This window comes from Barbatula barbatula (genome assembly GCF_947034865.1).
Source record: "Barbatula barbatula genome assembly, chromosome: 10".
NCBI lineage: Eukaryota > Metazoa > Chordata > Actinopteri > Cypriniformes > Nemacheilidae > Barbatula > Barbatula barbatula.
In genome coordinates, this window is record NC_136773.1 from 21232334 (window position 1) to 21249408 (window position 17075).

At 39.7% G+C, this 17075-nt stretch overlaps 1 protein-coding gene across 3 annotated transcripts in view; it reads right to left on the reverse strand.

Annotated features, from left to right (window-relative positions):
- The window catches only part of sema3ab (sema domain, immunoglobulin domain (Ig), short basic domain, secreted, (semaphorin) 3Ab), a 75807-nt gene that overhangs the window by 10892 nt on the left and 47840 nt on the right, over positions 1-17075 (reverse strand). For 2 of the 3 annotated variants that reach the window (XM_079466413.1, XM_079466412.1), the window contains 4 exons: positions 10037-10197; positions 7554-7616; positions 1182-1301; positions 554-647 (listed from right to left, as the gene is read on the reverse strand). In XM_079466413.1, coding sequence (XP_079322539.1) covers positions 554-647; positions 1182-1301; positions 7554-7616; positions 10037-10197 — 438 coding nt within the window. Of the gene's footprint in view, positions 1-553; positions 648-1181; positions 1302-1611; positions 1672-7553; positions 7617-10036; positions 10198-17075 lie in introns of those variants that run through there. The other variant, XM_079466414.1, reaches the window with a different exon arrangement.

Below are 17075 nucleotides of genomic sequence, written 5' to 3' on the forward strand. Positions count from 1 at the left end.
ACCAGAGGAACAGTGTGCAATGGTCATCCTCTGGAGAGACCATTAATCAAAGGTGTTGAGTTTCCATTCGGAACACACGAAGCAAAACAAAACAACACAGATTTACTGCGAAAGTTTATCTTTCAATGTCTTTAGCTTACCAGATTTGTTTTATATTGTGTTTAAAGTCTACGTTTTCGGAGTGCCAAAAGCATCAATGGAGTTTTGGAGCATAATGAAGATGTTACTTCTGTCTCTCTCTCTGGATGGTTGCTATAGGTGCAAGGTGAAAAAAAAAACTCAACCCACTAGTATCAGGCCCCTCTTCCAAAGTCTAATGGGTTTGTTCTTTATCATTACCTGTTCAGTTTGCAATGTCAAGTAACAGTATCTGTCATCATCAATGTCCAAATAGCTCAAACAGTATGAGACACATTTCATGTTCACATGATATATTTGGAGTTATGGGTTTGTTTACATCTGTACGTTCGAGTTAAAGGTAACCGTAGCACGCAGTTCAACTAAAAAATCAGCAGTTCTTATTCAACTCCACAACACTGTCAAATACACTTACCGATCAGCAGGGAGGCAGTGAGCAGTTTGGGGTCGTAGGGGCTTTTTCCACGGCCATTCTCAAAATGTGCAGATGACAGCTGAAAGACGTTGTCCTAGATATAAGATACGAAGACATTTATTTTGACTGAGAAGTAAAATGTCAAATGGTGCAATACAATAAGATGATCAGGACAGGTACTGCGGGGGAAAGGGTTATAATTTGTTGCAATGAATTGTTTCGCCTTTACATTACATAAACTGTGTCTGTGTGTGTACATAAAAGTATATGTCAATGCTCACTATGCACACCTATACGATGCATACATAAGATGCATATTGACAATAATTATATTGATTTATGTGAATATTTATGTTGTTCTTATTGTCATCTTATGTGAGTTGTTAAAACATGAATCTCATCAACAATCTAAGGCGTCAAATGTTACATTTTTCAAAAACATTTACATTTTTTCTGCAGAGATGAAAATTGTAAGCGTGATCATCGCCACTTTCTTCCTTGTCTGTTCAAATAAATGAGCAATAGAAGTAAGTCTTGCCTTAAATGAGGTGAGGGAGTGATAAGGCTGATTTTATAGAGTTAATGAGCAACAAAATGGGATTAAACACTGACGTTGAGATGGATTTACCTCTGGGCGCTTTCCCACTTCTACATAAGTACAGGTGGGGTGAAAAGCTCCTGTTCCACACACGTACAAGTGCGTCTGATTAAACGACTGCAGAACCTTTATGAAGTTTGAACATTCCTTCTGCAGAAGAAAAGACAAAGAACCTGTCAACATTTATTTATAATCATGTTTTTTAGCCAATCATTTAATAACATACTTGACAGAAAGCATTTCTAAGAGAGAAAGGCAAACTGAATCTGTGATGTGTCTCTAGTTCGTCACAGCGATCTCAAATAAACAAACACAACCATCTGTGTCAACAAGAGCCTACAGACACAGCTTATCACTTACTGATACTGGGACACATTCTGAATTTAAAGATTTTAAATAGCACATATATAGACTGTACATCATGATAATGGATCTAAAGCAAACGAAAGACAATAATTACGTAAAAATATGATAGCGAAGAAAATGTGTCATGATTCTGCCTTCTCTTGTCTTGATTTTCTGGTCTAGGGGCAGAGTCATGACAGACCCACGTGTTTTATGTGGAGAGAAACATATTGTCAATCAGAACATAATATGCGTTCTCTCCTGTCTCGTCATTTGGCCCCGCCCCTCTCGTTTCTAGTATAGCTTTCCTCCTGTGTCTTATTAACCATACCTGCCCATCGTTATCTCCTTTGTTAGTTTCCCTATATATATACCCATTTGTTTATTGTCTTGTTGCTCGTTGGTTGTATATGTTTCCCGCGCTGTACATGTTTCCTTACCTGTACATGTTTCCTTACCTGTACATGTTTCCTTACCTGTACATGTTTCCTTACCTGTACATGTTTCCTTACCTGTACATGTTTCCTTACCTGTACATGTTTCCTTACCTGTACATGTTTCCTTACCTGTACATGTTTCCTTACCTGTACATGTTTCCTTACCTGTACATGTTTCCTTACCTGTACATGTTTCCTTACCTGTACATGTTTCCTTACCTGTACATGTTTCCTTACCTGTACATGTTTCCTTACCTGTACATGTTTCCTTACCTGTACATGTTTCCTTACCTGTACATGTTTCCTTACCTGTACCTTGGCTCGTATTCCCTTGTATTTTTTGAAGTCTTTACGTTCTTTTTTTGTATTGTGCCTCAGTTCAGTTTTCCCCCCATTGTGGGTGTATTATTTGTAATTTTGCGGTTTTTATTTATTAAATCCTGTTTTACCCCGTATTGCTGCCTGCACTTGGGTTCTTCTCACCACCTGTTCTGTGACAGAACCAACGAGCCAAGACAGAACCCAGCAGCAGCATGGACACTGGCCGGTCTAGCTCGGCCCGCCGCCTCTGCAGCCTTCGCCAGGGAAGTGAGACTGTGGATGATTATGTGGAGAGGTTCCTGGACATCGCAGGACAGGGCGTCTTCGGGGAGGAGGAGCTGGCGGTGCTGTTTAACACCGGTCTCAGAGAGCCACTCTCTCGATCGGAGATGAGGGCGATGAGGCCGTTGGACTTCGACGCTGTGTGGGATGCCGCCACAGGTCGTTCGTGGTCCACGACCGCATCGAACTCCTTTGACTCATCTCCGCTGGTTGCGATACCAGAGAGTGGTCCTCTGCAGATCAGGAATGTGGGCATCGCCACGCACCACTCCCCAACCTCTGCAGCCTCTCCACAACCGCCCAGTCTCACTGGCAAGCGAGGGAGACGGGAATCCTGGGGGTCCTCGTTTGAGACCTCCAATCCCGAGCCGCTCATCCCATTCTCTTCATTCCTGCAGCCGGCCTCCAGGCGGGGGGCTCTGCTGAAGAAGAGGCAACGGAGGGCGGCTCGAAGGGTGGTCCCGTCGAGCCCGGTGGTCCCGTCAATCCCAGTGGTCCCGTCAAGTCCGGTGGTCCCGGTGGTCCCGTCAAGTCCGGTGGTCCCGGTGGTCCCGTCAAGTCCGGTGGTCCCGGTGGTCCCGTCAAGTCCGGTGGTCCCGGTGGTCCCGTCAAGTCCGGTGGTCCCGGTGGTCCCGTCAAGTCCGGTGGTCCCGGTGGTCCCGTCAAGTCCGGTGGTCCCGGTGGTCCCGTCAAGTCCGGTGGTCCCGGTGGTCCCGTCAAGTCCGGTGGTCCCGGTGGTCAAGTCCGGTGGTCCCGGTGGCCTTTCAGCGGGCGTCTCAGCCTCAGCCGGCCTTCCAACCGGCCTTCCAGCCGGTGTCTCAGCCGGCCTTCCAGCCGGTGTCTCAGCCGGCCTTCCAGCCGGTGTCTCAGCCGGCCTTCCAGCCGGTGTCTCAGCCGGCCTTCCAGCCGGTGTCTCAGCCGGCCTTCCAGCCGGTGTCTCAGCCGGCCTTCCAACCGGCCTTCCAGCCGGTGTCTCAGCCGGCCTTCCAACCGGCCTTCCAGCCGGTGTCTCAGTCGGCCTTCCAACCGGCCTTCCAGCCGGCCTTCCAGCCGGTGTCTCAGCCGGTGTCTCAGCCGGTGTCTCAGCCGGTGTCTCAGCCGGTGTCTCAGCCGGTGTCTCAGCCGGCCTTCCAGCCGGCCTTTCAGCCGGTGTCACAGCAGGGGACTCCTAGAGCCTCTATGACTCCCCCTAAGACTGTTCCACCCCATCCATTCCCTTTTGGACTGCCCCCTAGGCACTCTTTGCCTCCACCCCCCCCCCTCCCTTGTTTGTTATTTTTATTGTCTCACCCCAACCCTTTTGTCATTATTTCTTGTATGCCCCTAGTCATGTTTGCAATGTTTTGTTGGTTTATGTCTGTTACCCAGTCTGTCTTGTCTTGTTAGTTGCTCCCTTGGTCAACGCCAGGAGTCGTTCATTAAGGGGGGGATTCTGTCATGATTCTGCCTTCTCTTGTCTTGATTTTCTGGTCTAGGGGCAGAGTCATGACAGACCCACGTGTTTTATGTGGAGAGAAACATATTGTCAATCAGAACATAATATGCGTTCTCTCCTGTCTCGTCATTTGGCCCCGCCCCTCTCGTTTCTAGTATAGCTTTCCTCCTGTGTCTTATTACCCATACCTGCCCATCGTTATCTCCTTTGTTAGTTTCCCTATATATATACCCATTTGTTTATTGTCTTGTTGCTCGTTGGTTGTATATGTTTCCCGCGCTGTACATGTTTCCTTACCTGTACATGTTTCCTTACCTGTACCTTGGCTCGTATTCCCTTGTATTTTTTGAAGTCTTTACGTTCTGTTTTTGTATTGTGCCTCAGTTCAGTTTTCCCCCCATTGTGGGTGTATTATTTGTAATTTTGCGGTTTTTATTTATTAAATCCTGTTTTACCCCGTATTGCTGCCTGCACTTGGGTTCTTCTCACCACCTGTTCCGTGACAAAATGGTTAATAACATATACCTAAAATCCACTTATATCCACAGGGTTATTTCCTAAATCACATACAGTAACTAAAAAAAATAAAATTCATAATTTTTTCTCGCTCATGCTGTTCAAAAAATGTCTATGACTATTTTCTTATGTGGAACACAAAATATCGAGGAATGTCTTGTATTCATACAATGGAAGCTAATGGGGGTTAATATTGTTTCTTTACCAACGGTCTTCAAAATATATTTTTTATGTTCTGCAGAAGAAAGAAAGTCATACAGGTGATAAAATATGATAAAAACGTAATTATATACTATCCCTTGAAGTATCTAAAGACATATTTTAGGACAGTATACAAAATAGTTTTCTATACCTTAACAAAATTCTCAACTCATTAACACAATCATGTGAACAAAGTAAGTTTATAAGTAAATATGTAACTAGTGCATCCCAGATATAGAAATTATTGCTTAATAGTTTTGGCAGATACTCATGTTCAGGCAGGTAACCAATGTTAATGTCTCTCTCACACACATCAACACAACTGACTTACACGCTGCTACGATCTGCGTTATTAAAAGGACAATATTACAACAGCTGGAGTTGTTTTCCAGCAGGCTGTTTAGAGGGAAGTCCTGTTATGGCCGTCCTGAGGTCCCCAGTGGTCTGTACTCTTGGGTTAGTCTGTATACGTGGATGTGTGAATGTCTGTTTGTGTTTGTCAGCTCTACTGTGGCTTCTGGGATTTTGCCTATAGAAATACGTGTGTATGTGTGTGTGTCAAGGAGCTTCTCAGCCACGTGTCTCAGTCTTGCCTGGAACAAATTGCAGTGACTCAATCTATGTCGTAAAGGTTTGCAGAAGAGTACACAAAGACACAACAAAGTATGACTCAAAGTTTTGGCTTCCTTTTCAACTTTTGTTACTTCATCAGCACCAGGGGCCAGACTATATTTATACTACACAGCTTTTTCCAGAGCATTTGTCAAGACAGGTTTGCTTATTTTTCTGCAACAGCAGGTGTTGCTGATTTTTTAATAACATATTTAAAACTGATCTTAAACTTTGTTTGACAGTAAAGTTGCAACCAAATTAACATTTAGAAACCAGTTTTAATCATAAACCCATTTTTACGTGGGATATTGTGTTACACACAAAGACTACACAAAGGTGCTTCAAAAAGATTTCCGATGCCGTAGAACGACCTTTTAGTTAGAAAGAGATGGTGCTTTAAAGAAAAATGGTTGCCATAAATGGTTCTTCTATGGCATCTTCGTGTTTTATCTTTGCATCTAGATCTAGAATTGATAAAAATCTATCAAATCAAATTTTATCAAGTAGAATCTTGTGGTCTCACCCTAAGTTGGTTTTAAAACCATATTAAAGGTGTATTCTGTTTTTGCCTCTTACTTCGTCATAATAACTTTCTTCACCGTTCAGCCTTAAAGCAACCTAAGTAACTTAAGGCATTTGGCATACATCTGCAGAACAAAAGGGTTAAAGATCATGAGAAACATTTCCCCAAACTGACCCCTAAACTATGAAAATGGTATCACAATTTCAATCTTATTTTAACCGATTTTTTCAAAATCTGCAGCTGCTAGGACACTACTAATCTCTGAATTTCTAAAACTGCGCCCACATGAATGAGGTTTTTGTGAAGACCTGATCTCAATAAGCATTGATCTCACTTTCTCTTTGTTTCTAACAAATTGCAGCCGAGATCCTTCAACAGGGTCTGTCTTCATCTGCCCTCAAAAGGGCGCTAAATTGACATTGTCCCACTTCACTTCAAACAAGCTTGAGTCAACCTTTCTTTGATAGAACAAGCTTCAGTCAATGTGTCTCTATTCAGCGATATCCCTCACTTCACATAAAAGCCATCTTTCACACAGCACCCCAGCATTCAGCGAGACCATGTTTACATCGAAATCTCGCTCAATGCGTTTTATTGCAATTCAAATAAGCGCCATTGAGAGCCAACCAACCTTATAGTTTCTTTATGATGCTAACAGGGCAGAGGGCCCGTTGCCATGGCTCTACATTTCGAGGCGACGCCTTGGGCAGTATCTGCAATGGAATTTATAAGAGCAAACGGGCGGTTAAGCCTGGAAAGCGCTTGAACGCAGTCGTCGCCACAATACAGTGATTTCGTTTCTATTCATTCTTTCTTTGACGTGTGCTAAGCTGGTTTTGTGAGAGGAACCCTTGACTTTGCTTGTGAATGCAAAATGGAGATGACAGACAGGCACAGCTTTACTCACTCTGCTGAGAGGTTTCTAAAACAAAGCGTGTCTTGTTTTTGGATCCATCTCAAACACCGCATTAATTCCCTTTCATTAAAGGGTACATTTCATGTAAAGCCTTGTTTTTATTGCTCATTCACTGGCATAAAAGAAACAGATGCACTAAATAGATTTAATGCATTTATAAAGCTCTCTCTCCAAAAGCAGCAAAAAATCTAAGGCTGGCCACATTGACCATGTGAACACATTTAAAGCATTAAACTGTAATGTGTCTGCAGTGCATGGCCAATTTTGTTGTAAGACAGTGTAAACTTTACTTGTGCAAAGTGCCTGTCCACAATAATCCTAACCCTAATAATAATATACTCTCATTCTCCTGTTCTATTAAACATATACATTATATCTCACTTTCAAAAAATGTGACCTAGTTTGTAAAAATGAGGCTGAAGTCTCAAAATCTGATCATGAGATAATGAGCATCAAAGTTAGATTTCAAGCGTTAGTTTGACTGTGGTTTAAATTTGTGACCTGGCCTCTCTCAAGACAGAATGAAAGATATCAAGATTATATTGGCACAAAATATTCTTTACACCAGATAGGACGATATAATGTAGAAATATCGTTAACTTATAATGTAAAAAATTATTTACTTAAGCTGACAGGCAGGGTCATGAATGTGCTACTAAGAGAGATGTTTTGAATGAAAAGGAGCAGAGGAGAAGCCATCCTAGACAAACAAGCAATTCAGTGCTGTTTCGTAGTGAGGTCTATCAGACACATCTCCCGGATGTCGAAAGGACAGAAAATGAGAACAGCAAAAAGAGTAAAAATAGAAACGTACCTGGACGTCCTTACCAGCCCACTTGCATTCATCTCGTCGAGAAGTTGAAGGAGGCCATGATATCTATCATAAAGAGAGAGAGAGAGAGAACGAAACAGTATAAGCGTTTTGATTGCTGTTGGAATCAAAATCTTTGGCTTGGCTTAAGCTGTATACTACAATATTAACACCAATATTAGCTATTAAAATGAGCCACGGTCTACACATAACTTTCCAACCACATTGTGGCAGTCGGGTAAAACGTGTTCAGGGTGGAAAGGGTAACGGATTGGGAAAAAACTCAGCTTTCTTTGGGTTTGCTGTCATGGTGAGCGACAATATCATGACTGAAAACGAGTCAAATGGCGTCCTGACCGGATAAACTCCATATACACTTACACTGAGAGAAAACTGTATACAGTTCTGAATTTTCCCCTCTTTGACAAGAAAGACAGAAAGAAAGAGTTTGTGTGGTGGAAGAAAGTTGGCTTTTTTTAGATGCGCATGCGACCTTCATTAGACATCAACAGTATAGTACTGTTACTCACAATTAAATACGTTGAGCCATTTTGTTCCTTTACAGCGTGACAAACTGACCACATGGAAACGTCTCTGTAAGATATTCCCATCCACGAGCATGGAAACTTCATTAAAATGATCTCCAGAACACACGTGGCTATTTGTTAGAACAAATGCCACAATAAAACTTTGTTACACCCATACTGTATTTAGCTAAAACAGAAAGTTTGAACCGCAACACCAATATACTGTAATTCAGCAATGAGACTGTGATAATAATAATAATAACTATTGAACTAATAATAACATTTAAAATCTTTTTGTGTGGCGTTGTCATTTGGTTGTGTAGTAGACGCTAAACTGGGCTGCAGTTTTACCCTGTCTGCTCCGTTTATTTAGTTCATTATTTATCCAGGTGAATGGAGAGCAGCTTTCAGCCAAACTCAATGTGATCAGCGTGACAGATTTACTCTGAAATATTCATAAACTGCGCAGTGGAAACAGATCCCCTTGTGTGCTCAAATGTGTGTGTCTGTAAGAGAGAACAAGACATAGATGGAAACTTTGTTCATTTAAATAGCAAATTCTCTGGTTTACAGTTTAAACATAGTTATACTGTACCAGGTCACTGTAATACTGTGTATATTTGATCAAATTGGGATGTCTAGTCGAAAAGCAGACATTGCCTCTAGACAACACAACCACAGTGCATGACAAATTTATTAGTCCATGCACCACAACCCAATGTGAGCTGGCCTAAACTAACAGTATTGGTCATTTTTTATGATTCTAACATTGGCTAACCCAGCAGTAATTGTAACCCCGAATTGACATGGAAGTATTTCTAATGCTTAAATAGAATTATTGTTGTTATTCATAAATTTTGTATTTGCTGTTTAAAAGAAAGACAAAAAATGTATGCATAAAATTTGTTTTAAATTCAGGTTCAATGTTACGCTTGATTCATTTCTGACTTCTGAGAGAAGTTGAATGTGCTCAAACTTGTGTACAAAAACATGAATAAGACTATTTAGTTTGGGATTTGCCTGTTTTTGACAGATCTCTACAAATATTTGTGTTTTCTCTTTATTATGACGCAGCCCAGCATGCATGACAGGTACAGTAGGTGGTCTAAATTGAAAAACAACTTGACAAGAAAAAGTCGACAAGAACACTTGGTTTTGGTCATCTAGGGGTTAGCGATTCAAATCGATTCACAAATAAATAAATAAATCATTTTTAAATGTCGGTAAAAGTAAATATAATAACATGATGTCATCAGAACCTAAAAGGCGGAAGTCAACAACGAGAGAGGAGCAGCACACACTTCACGCAAAGATAAAGCAGCATAGTATACTCGAGCAGTATAGAAAGAGAAAACCATTCAGCCCCTTTGTACTAAACTTTGATATAAACAAAATAAATTTCAATAGTTTTTTCTCTGCATCTACTCTCTGCAGTAAGCGATTGCCGTTCAACATGTGGCTTGTTTTGATGTCTGACTACTAAAATACAACCAAAGTGCCAACACTAGTCTGACTCTGAGCACTAATGTGATGTAATGATATGCAATATGCTAATTAGCACATCAAGAATCAATTCTGAATCGAATCGTGACCTTTGGAATCGATTCTGATATAAATCATGACCCTTAAAATCGATTCTGAATCGATTTGTGAGGGACCAAACGATTCCCACCCCTAGCATCTTCCGTTTCTATAACAACAGCTGCAAGATTAGCCTAGTGCTGTGTGGTGCAGAAATGTCGAAATGTCTTGTTGTTATGGAAATGACAGGTCTCACTACTCACTTGCCATTGGTCAGCTTTAAAAAAAAAAGAGATTGACGTGGAGCATTTTTTCAGAAAAGTTGAACTTTCATCAACTTGAAAAGATGCTCTGAGCTTCAAAAAAGACGACAAGTGTGAAGTGTGTCTGAAGTGTGTTTCCCATAATGCAATTGTTGTTCCATCCCTATTGTCTTACCAGTTGTTGGTCCATGTTGATGTCAATCAAGTCGAAGGACAAGACATGGTCTTTTGACCCCACAAAGAGTCGGCCTCTTTCCTCGTCCAATAAAAACGTGTGATAGGCAGAACTGTTGGCCAATCCGTTAAAAGTCAGCAAGTTGTTCGACTCCAACATTTCTGTGGGGACAACGTGAACAACATTTTATGAATGTACAGTACAAATGAATTACGGTCTCCCGCAAACTTTAAAAACAAAAATTGTGTCATTAACCTGCATATGCTGAGCTTTCAGAAATTATCTCTAGACTTTGAAAGCCTAATGTTTTCCGACCTCATCTTCAACATCAATAGTTATAATGCTGACACTGACATACAAAGTGACCCTTAGCAATTCAAGGTTAGTGTAGTTTGGCTATAAAGTGAGGTAGAAAAGGCTGGCTGTGTTCACACATACACACACACATTCAACAGAGGAACAAGTTCTGAGATATTTACTTGTCTCTGAATCTCTTTCTGTCACTTTCACTCCACAGAGCACAGAGCTTAATGACGCCAAACCCTTGTTACCCATAATGCAAATGGATGAGAGAGAGTTGGGTTACTCCAGGACTCTACTCTGGGCTGTCCTGCCAAAGCTCCACTGAACTCCAGACAGATTACCACAACATGAATCCACACAACCCACACACTTTTTGGGGGTTTTTGGGTTTACACTGGCCAGCAGTTCAGCCACATTTAACCAACATTTAATGTTTTTATAAGTTCAACACAACAGGTTTTATTATGTAGTTCTTTAAAAAGCCATGTGTATTGAATTTAGGCAATGTTTATTCTAGGAGAGAACTCAAAGCTAACATACATGAACTTGAAAGACATTGTGTCATCTAATGTAAAACGGATTGAACTATATGTTTAGTGAAATTGACATCATTATATTATTTCGCTGTATGAAAACAGCAGTGAATGTGACAGAGGAGCCTGAGAGAAGATGTGGTACAAGAGAGCAAAGAATAAAAGAGTGAAGTGAAATAGATGATAAAGCAAGCACAGGATAAAGAAATTGGCAAACAGATTAAGATTCAGGTTGAGAGGAATTTCAAGTCAATGAGAGAAAGCGAGAAAGAGAGTCTTTCAATCAAGTTTGGAGTGACTTGAGTGTTTTCATTCGGCACTGTGAATAAAAACAACTTTAACTCATCTCAACTCAAATTTCATTGTTACAAAGCAGCTGTACATGAAACATATTTACTATAAGCAATACTCACCCACATGCAAGAAACACATGGACTCACAACTCCACACGCACAGAAAACAAAATACACGCGTCTAACACAAGCACACACACACACACACACACATACATTGTGGTTAGAGAAGCACACATCTTTATCTTAAACATCTTAAAGAGAAAGAAACCCAGGTCAAATATTAAACATTCTAAAAATTGTAATAATAAAAATGTTGCATTTTAAAGTGATTTTAATAAATACAGACTTAGACTTAGAATGCCTCTTACAGTAACATCACTTGAGGAAGATGTGACCTATGTATCATCTTAACCAGATATCGTATGTTTTAAAAATGTGTCTTTTGAGATAAGATAGATGTAGAATTGTGTATTTGATTTGATTTGTTCTTAGTGTGTGTGTAACAAACGGACACCTGAGAGTATTACATCTGTCTTATTGAATGGTCAAGTGTTTGCTTGCGTAATTCACTTGGCTGGGAAGAGGTCTAATAAAACAGCAGGTTCACATTTATAGCCATTCTTCACATTACAAACACACACGCAAAATACTCTCTAACAATCACAGACAGAGAGATGGACAGATATCGGTGTGGGTGTAGGAGTTGTCTTAGCGTTTTGATGAAATCATTCCTAGAAGTAAAAAAACATTTTTTATTCATGTTTTCATTATTTTGAAAAATCAATTGATGAAGTAAAGTGCCATTTTGTTCTGTCTGGTTGCATCTGTCTGCACGTCCCAAACAGTCATTAGTAAATCACCTTTGTTATGATCCCGTCTGTTGCCAGGGTATTAAAACATCAGATACCAAAGGTAGAACATCATCAGTCTGTTCATTGTGTGTGTAAACAAGCTTTTATCAGGTTGGGGTGTGAGACGTGTATCTCATTAGATTTGGTAATCAAATATCATTTGAGAACACAACGTTTCCAACCAGAAGAATCTCGTGTAGGACAAAATGTGTGATTTACGATCTAACTGCAAAGTTAAAGTGTCCCAAATTAAAATGTTCATAGCAAGTTTGAGTTTAGGTTAGCTGTAGTGACTGCAACACCTGCAATCTTCAGAGCGCCTGGAGTTATTTATCTTGAACAGATTATGTAAGAACACCCAGAGGAACAGGTTCTCAGAATCGAGGGTTCGAGCACTCATTTTAAAGTTTCAAAATGTGACCACAAATCATGACAGGGTTAGAAAGCACCTCAAGTATGCTTAATAGTGATTACTAAGCCATCCCCCCATGGACACCCATCTCAATACAAGCACCGTTTGTGGAAACGTTTCTTGGAGTAAATACATAAAACAATCTAATAATTCAATAACATAACAGACAGACGCATAGCAGATGTGGAAGCAACTTTCAAAAATGTAGCAAATGTAAAGATTCAAACAGGCCCGAATGAAAAATTACTGTAGTATGCAGTACATTGTAGTATATTAACATAATTGTGATACTTTGATATTGCATGTGTTCTATATATTTTCTTTTCAAGCCACATCTTTCAGTATACATGTAAAGCTGCTTTGAAACAATGCAAAATGAAAAGAAAATTATTCAGGAAATAAAATAGAATTGATATACTGTAGTAAACTCTAGTATTTCATTTAACTTGATATCAACTTTAAAGTATCTCGGAATTTTACTACAACTTGCTATAATAAATAGTAAACAGAACCTTACACTACAGTATCTTTTCATCTGGGGACGCATCTATGAATTCTACTACATTTATTTACTATGAATCTACAAATGTATCTCTAAATCTGTATCTTTGAATTTGAATAAATTATTCTACAGCAACTTTTTATCTTGGGGAACCAATAATTTCGCCCTTGAGCAAAGCACTTGATCTAAGAGTTCTCTACAAAGATGATTCCTACAACAAATCTCCCATAGTTCAACGTTCCAACCAAGTGCACATCATTAAAATGCATTTCTTAATAAATCATGGTTAAAGGGATAGTTATCCCAAACCTGTATAAATGTATTTGTCCTGCTAAACACAAAGAAATATATGTCCCTGATGTCCCAGAACTTTGAGTTCTGGGACATCATCTACTACCATAGTTGGAAACAATAATGAATCTTTTCTGTTCTTTTTTTGTTCAATTTCGAAAAACAAAAACTTAAATTTTTCCTACTATGGTAGTCAATGATGTTCCAGAGCCGAAAATGGCGACCTTTCTTCTGAATAACTTTCTCTGTGTTCATCAGAACAAAGTAATATGTATGCAGGTATGAAAGTCCATGAGGGTGAGTAAATGATGACAGAATTTTCATTTTAAGCTGAGTCACGGTAGGCATAAAAATAACATTTTGGTTGAAATTTCAAAGATGAAGCATACGGTGGCTCCTGCCTGGCATTGTGGGTAATCTACCAGCCGTCACACAGGAGGAAGAGGCTTTAGGCATGCTGATAATCTGAACCTGACCTGTTTACATACAGTAGCTCACAAACAGACCTCCATCAGGAGAAAAGATAGAGATACTGCATAAAAAACTTAAATCGTTTTGACAAAAGCCTCTTCCAACCACTCTCTTCACTTCATTTATTGTTGTGGAAAAACATCTGAGAGAGGGAAAGTGAGATCGTGGAGGGGAGGGCAGAAGAACGGTCCCATCTGAGGCCGATAAAAATAAACTCCCCTACCCTACATACTGCTGTACTCTCTGCACTGCAGGGCACATGTGTGCGTGTGTGTGGGCAGATGAAACATCCAGTGTTATTCAATCTCACCTTTTTCCATTCATTGCAACATGTAAGTCATTCTAATCGTACCTGCTGGATCCTGAGGAGTTCTGAATATCAGTTTGGCCTTTCTGCAGAGTTCAGGGACAATTTTATGGTGATCAAATGTCCAAAATCAAATCTAATCCTATTTTTTTCCCAGGGAGAAAAAACTATTCAGGCAAATATTTTCCATTTCACAGGAATTTGGCAGACTATTGTTTTAGGAGTGCGTTCTGGCTGCGGCTTTATTCCTGAAGAGGATACACAGAGTTCACATGCCGTAAACGCAAACCAACACCGGATTCTTGGCGCGTTTGTGGATTAAAAGATTAATTAAAGTGAAATAAAACGTCTCTGGTTTCTTTGCGAGATTATAGCCGTCCTAAAAACTTTCTCATCGGAATGGAATAGCCTTACACCAAAAACAATATTCCACCACACACACATTAGGTAGCTGGTGTCGTGTTAAAACTTGTGTAGATGAACTTCTAACTGGTGACAACATAGGCCTATGTGACCACATCCTTTCTCCTGTTCTTGCTGTCTTTCCGCAGGTTGATATTTATTTAAGGGTGTTATTGTTAACCTGCCCTAGGAACTCTTGGCTCAGATGGGATATTGATCTACCCCTGTGAGATACACCATCCTTTAAGTTAGGACTACCTCATGGGTGGTTTTCTCTCTGCACACACACACACACACACACACACACACACACACACACACACACACACACACACACACACACACACACACACACACACACACGCACGCACACACACACATACACAGACGATATTGGGCTACAATGGGTCTGAACATCATCTGTCCGTCCATGGTGGTTACAACATTTGAAATGTGGGGCAGGACTGGCTGTTATGCTGACTCGTGCGACATAAATAATACTTAGAAAAAACTATTTCAATGTTTTACATGAAATTAAAATGACAACACAAATATCTGTAAGTGCATCAATAAGTGAAATACTTAAGCTTTTAGTGAACAACTTACCATATTCACAAACATTGTGTGGTTTTGCAAAAATTCTGCCAAATATTACAACATAAAAAAATAATTGAAAGATAAAAGAAATTGTTAACAGCATTTTATCTGTTCAATATAGTTCTCATAATTTATATGATATCAATAGCAAACAATTGGTACGGTGCTATAAGGTTCAGTTCGCTAACATTAAAAATATATAAAACATATAATCAAAAACTTGATATCATATATTATTATTGTTAATTTATTAATACACTGTTGTGTTTTGTTAATTCATGATCGTTCCAAAGACATGACTGTAATACATTAAACTCATCATTATTATTATATTTTTTTCAACAACTATTTTCCAAATATAACACAATCACAAAATGTTACAACAATTACAAATCTCTGCCAAGATGTTGGTGAAGTTTTGTTATCTGGATATATTTGTGATTGCAATGCTAACTTCTAATGTATCTAATTGTCTAAGGGCAATAATTGAAAGTATACACGATTTCACAGGACGCACGCGGCCGCCCGAATCTTAACTTTCGGTCTGTTAGGTTATAATTGTTTATTTTTTATATCAACTATACTGAACTACATAAAACTACTCGACGGTGATTGATTCTTTGCGGAGGTCCACTGCAAGTTAAATTTTGCCCAAATAACGTTGCTTCCGCTGAAACCGTATATATAACATTTATAAACTTTCAGCCTTCACTATTCTGCCATGATTAATTTCGCACACACACACATTAATTGATGTGAATTCAGCAAAAGATGAATCAGCCAGACTGGGGTGACAAATGTTCACAGGTGTGCGGCTCTGCTTGGGTGCTGGTGGATATCAGAATCCGTCTTGGCTTTTAACCAAGTCGTGTTTGCTCAAATCAAATCAGCCTGCAGGAAACACACATACACACACACTCACACTCACACACCTGTACACCCACTTACCGGGCAAAAACACAAACACGTATACAGTATACATTCTGTCTTCCTTTCAGTGTCTCTTCATTTTTTCCAAACAGTGTGAACGCCTGTAGGTGTCAGTATTTGACACTATGAGACTTGCAGTGAACAGCTCCAGGCGTGTGTGTGTCAGTGTTGTGGTTAGGCAGATGAGACTCTGGGTACTTAAGAAGTCCCCCCACCCCCATGTGTGTGTGTTTGCGCTGGATTCAATGCGCCTGACAGTCATACACATCAGGGTTCATACAGAGCTCTGCTTCCACCAACCAGCTAATGAGAAGCTGTCATTGCAATTAGAAACCTGGCAGACAGAGAAACGCTTCACTTTATACAGCCATCTGCCCTGACTGTTAAACCTCTCTCTCTCTCTCTCTCTCTCTCTCTCCCTAATTACAGAGGGAGTTTGGTACGAGATCTTTCATTTAAACACTCTCACTGTGAATTCGGTCCTGACAGCTCACTTCATCACAAACGGCAATCACATTAGCAACAGTTTTATTGTTATAACAAACCACACCATTAAAAACTGTTTAACAGCCACCTCGCATTATTCAGTCTGCAATTATAACACACTCCCATCTTCTAAACACAGCCATTGGTATAAACAATTGACTCTAACTGAAGCATATGGTTGTTAAAACAAAGATTAAAAAACACATGTGAAGTACACTACATTTACAGTAACTTGCAGAGGGGATTTATTGCATTTTAACTTGGTTCTGACAGTGCGCAGTGCGAAATGATGTTATTTAAAATTATAAAATGCACCTAACTTTATGGTCCTGCATAGTTAAAGGTTATGTATAGTTGCATATACCTGCATAGTTACCTATGTATAAATGCATAGAATAATGCTATGTAAGTCGCTTTGGATAAATGCCTAAATGTAAATGTAAATGTAAAGGGATAGTTCACCCAAAAATACAAATACCGTCATCATTTAATCACTCTCAGGTTGTTTCAACTTCTGTTGAACACAAAGAAAGATATTTGGAAGAATGTTAGCAATTTTCAGTTCTGGGACATCATCCACTACCATATTAGAAAATTATTACTGTTTATTGTTTTGTTGTACACAAAACGAGATATTTTGAAGAATTTAGTAAAACAA